The sequence below is a fragment of the Mixophyes fleayi genome, chromosome 1 (genome assembly GCF_038048845.1).
Source record: "Mixophyes fleayi isolate aMixFle1 chromosome 1, aMixFle1.hap1, whole genome shotgun sequence".
Lineage (NCBI taxonomy): Eukaryota > Metazoa > Chordata > Amphibia > Anura > Limnodynastidae > Mixophyes > Mixophyes fleayi.
This window is the reverse complement of record NC_134402.1, coordinates 4,146,387-4,148,330: the sequence shown is the minus strand read 5'-3', so window position 1 is coordinate 4,148,330 and position 1,944 is coordinate 4,146,387. Positions and strand designations below refer to the sequence as shown.

At 40.5% G+C, this 1,944-nt stretch overlaps 1 protein-coding gene across 1 annotated transcript; it reads right to left on the bottom strand.

Annotated features, from left to right (window-relative positions):
- Window positions 1–655: 655 nt before the first annotated feature.
- Window positions 656–1,327, bottom strand: LOC142110838 (N-acetyltransferase 8B-like). Its single transcript, XM_075193782.1, has one exon. It carries the CDS (start codon window positions 1,325–1,327, stop codon window positions 656–658), a length of 672 nt encoding a protein of 223 aa, XP_075049883.1.
- Window positions 1,328–1,944: the final 617 nt, after the last annotated feature.

Here is a 1,944-nt window from a genome sequence, read left to right as displayed (position 1 = left end):
TTATGGAAATTTATGCTTTGTTATATTTTGTACTCTTACCTATTTGCATTATTATAGCTCAAGAAAAAATAATATTTTTTATTTAATAAAGATGTGATCACAGATTTTGTATCTTTATTTGAGAATTGTGTGTGTCTCTTTTGTGTTTTTACTCGTTCTATATAATGGGCAGGGGGTTTAGGGACACCTTTCCTATTTGTTGGGTTCCCAGTCTTGTTAATTACACTGACCTCCATAGCCCAGCGGGTTTGGGAAGAGCTGGTTCTTGAGCCCCCGTAGAGGTTCAGCACTGCACTGACCAGCCTTGGGGTGGTTTTCACAAAAGTAGAGTGTCATACGCTCATGGTCTCCCTGGTATAGTGGTAACCAGCCTAAGATGTCTAGCGTGCACCTTGATGTGCGCTGGGTGGATCATTGAGGAAAACTGGTGCAAAAGATAAGTGTTTTCTGCTCTTCATTGGGTGCACTTCATGTTCAAACTCCTGTGTATGTTATAGATCAATCGTGAAACTACACAGAACAAAACAGGACCATTAGTTTCACTGACCATGATCATCTGTAATATAAGTAAATATCAAAAAAAATCAAAAAACTTTCTCTTTAAAAATGTATCCCAATAAATTGAGTAATCAATGAATAAAGTTAAGAAAAACTATCAGCTTTTCAGAATGTCGTATTTGTATATCACATATGTTATTCTAACGAGCCTCTCTGTGAATTTGGTTGCGTAAGTGGTATGTGCGTGTCTGAAGCCAATTTTCTCGTACAGTCTCAGAGCATCAACCAGAATCGTTGTGGTGGACAGGACCACTGCTTCACACTCCGACTTCCGGGCAAAGTTAATCAATGTCCTACACAAGAGTTTAGCGATTCCTTTGCCTCGATGGGTTCTAGCCACCGACAGTCTTTTGAGCTCCATGTGTTTCGCTCCTCCAGAAGGATGTGAGATGGCAGCAGCCACCATCCCTACCACCTCCCCAATTGGTGACTCCACCACCCAGAAGCAGTATCCTTGCCGCTGCAGATAATATCTTGTTATGTCCTTCATATCTTCCAACAAAACATTTTTAGAGAAGGAATGGAAAAACTCTCTCCCACATAGCCAGAGCACAACCAATACAATGACCACATCTAGGATGGAGAGCAGAATGGATCCAATGGTGACCAGGGGAAGCACAAACACAACCAGCAAGAGAAGCCAGTTGTGAGGGAGCTTTAAGGCTTTGTAGAAGGCGGCAGCCGTGTGCTCATGACAACCACGAGTAAAAATCCTTCTGACCGCATGAAAGTCGGAGTCCTGGTACAGACGGACATTGTAAGTGGACATATTGTTTACCTGCCAAAAAGACAAAATGTTAGTTAGATTTACCCAAGATGTATCTCCTTCTGGGTATCTGAATTAAGGTTTATATTATCTGTAGTGGCCAGTATTAATTTATCTGACACGTTTCACGGTGAGTGTTGACTTATGTTTGCAATCACCAAATAGGAGCGATCCAGTGAAACTTTACTTACAGAAGCTATAAAGCTCAGATTGAAATAATCCTGTAAGAAATCTAGTAGCACCAATCATGGGGGATGATCAAGTGATCAACACTAGAGATTCTGTTGACAAGGAGATATTAATGCATACTTGGATCTACAGTTGGGCATTAGGACAGTGGTCTACAAGTACTTAGGTGCCAATCTTACTTTGGAAAGAATATTGTAGAGGTAGTTCTGCACATGAGAGAAAACATGGGGGTAGATTTATCAAACCTTCTAAAAAGGAAAATTGGAGGTTTTGGCCATAGCATCCAATCAGATTCTAGCTATCATTTTCTAGAATGTGCTAGAAAAGTGTACTAGAAAAACATCAAAACATTGCACAAGTCTAAAAAGTTTCAGAGCAAAATGTGGCTCAGATAAACAGAGCAGAAGTATAATGGGAGAGAGCTCCATTGC

What these genes read in the sequence shown, in the direction of transcription:
- LOC142110838 (XM_075193782.1), bottom strand. Translation starts at nt 1,327, where the DNA reads ATGTCCACTTACAATGTCCGTCTGTACCAGGACTCCGACTTTCATGCG.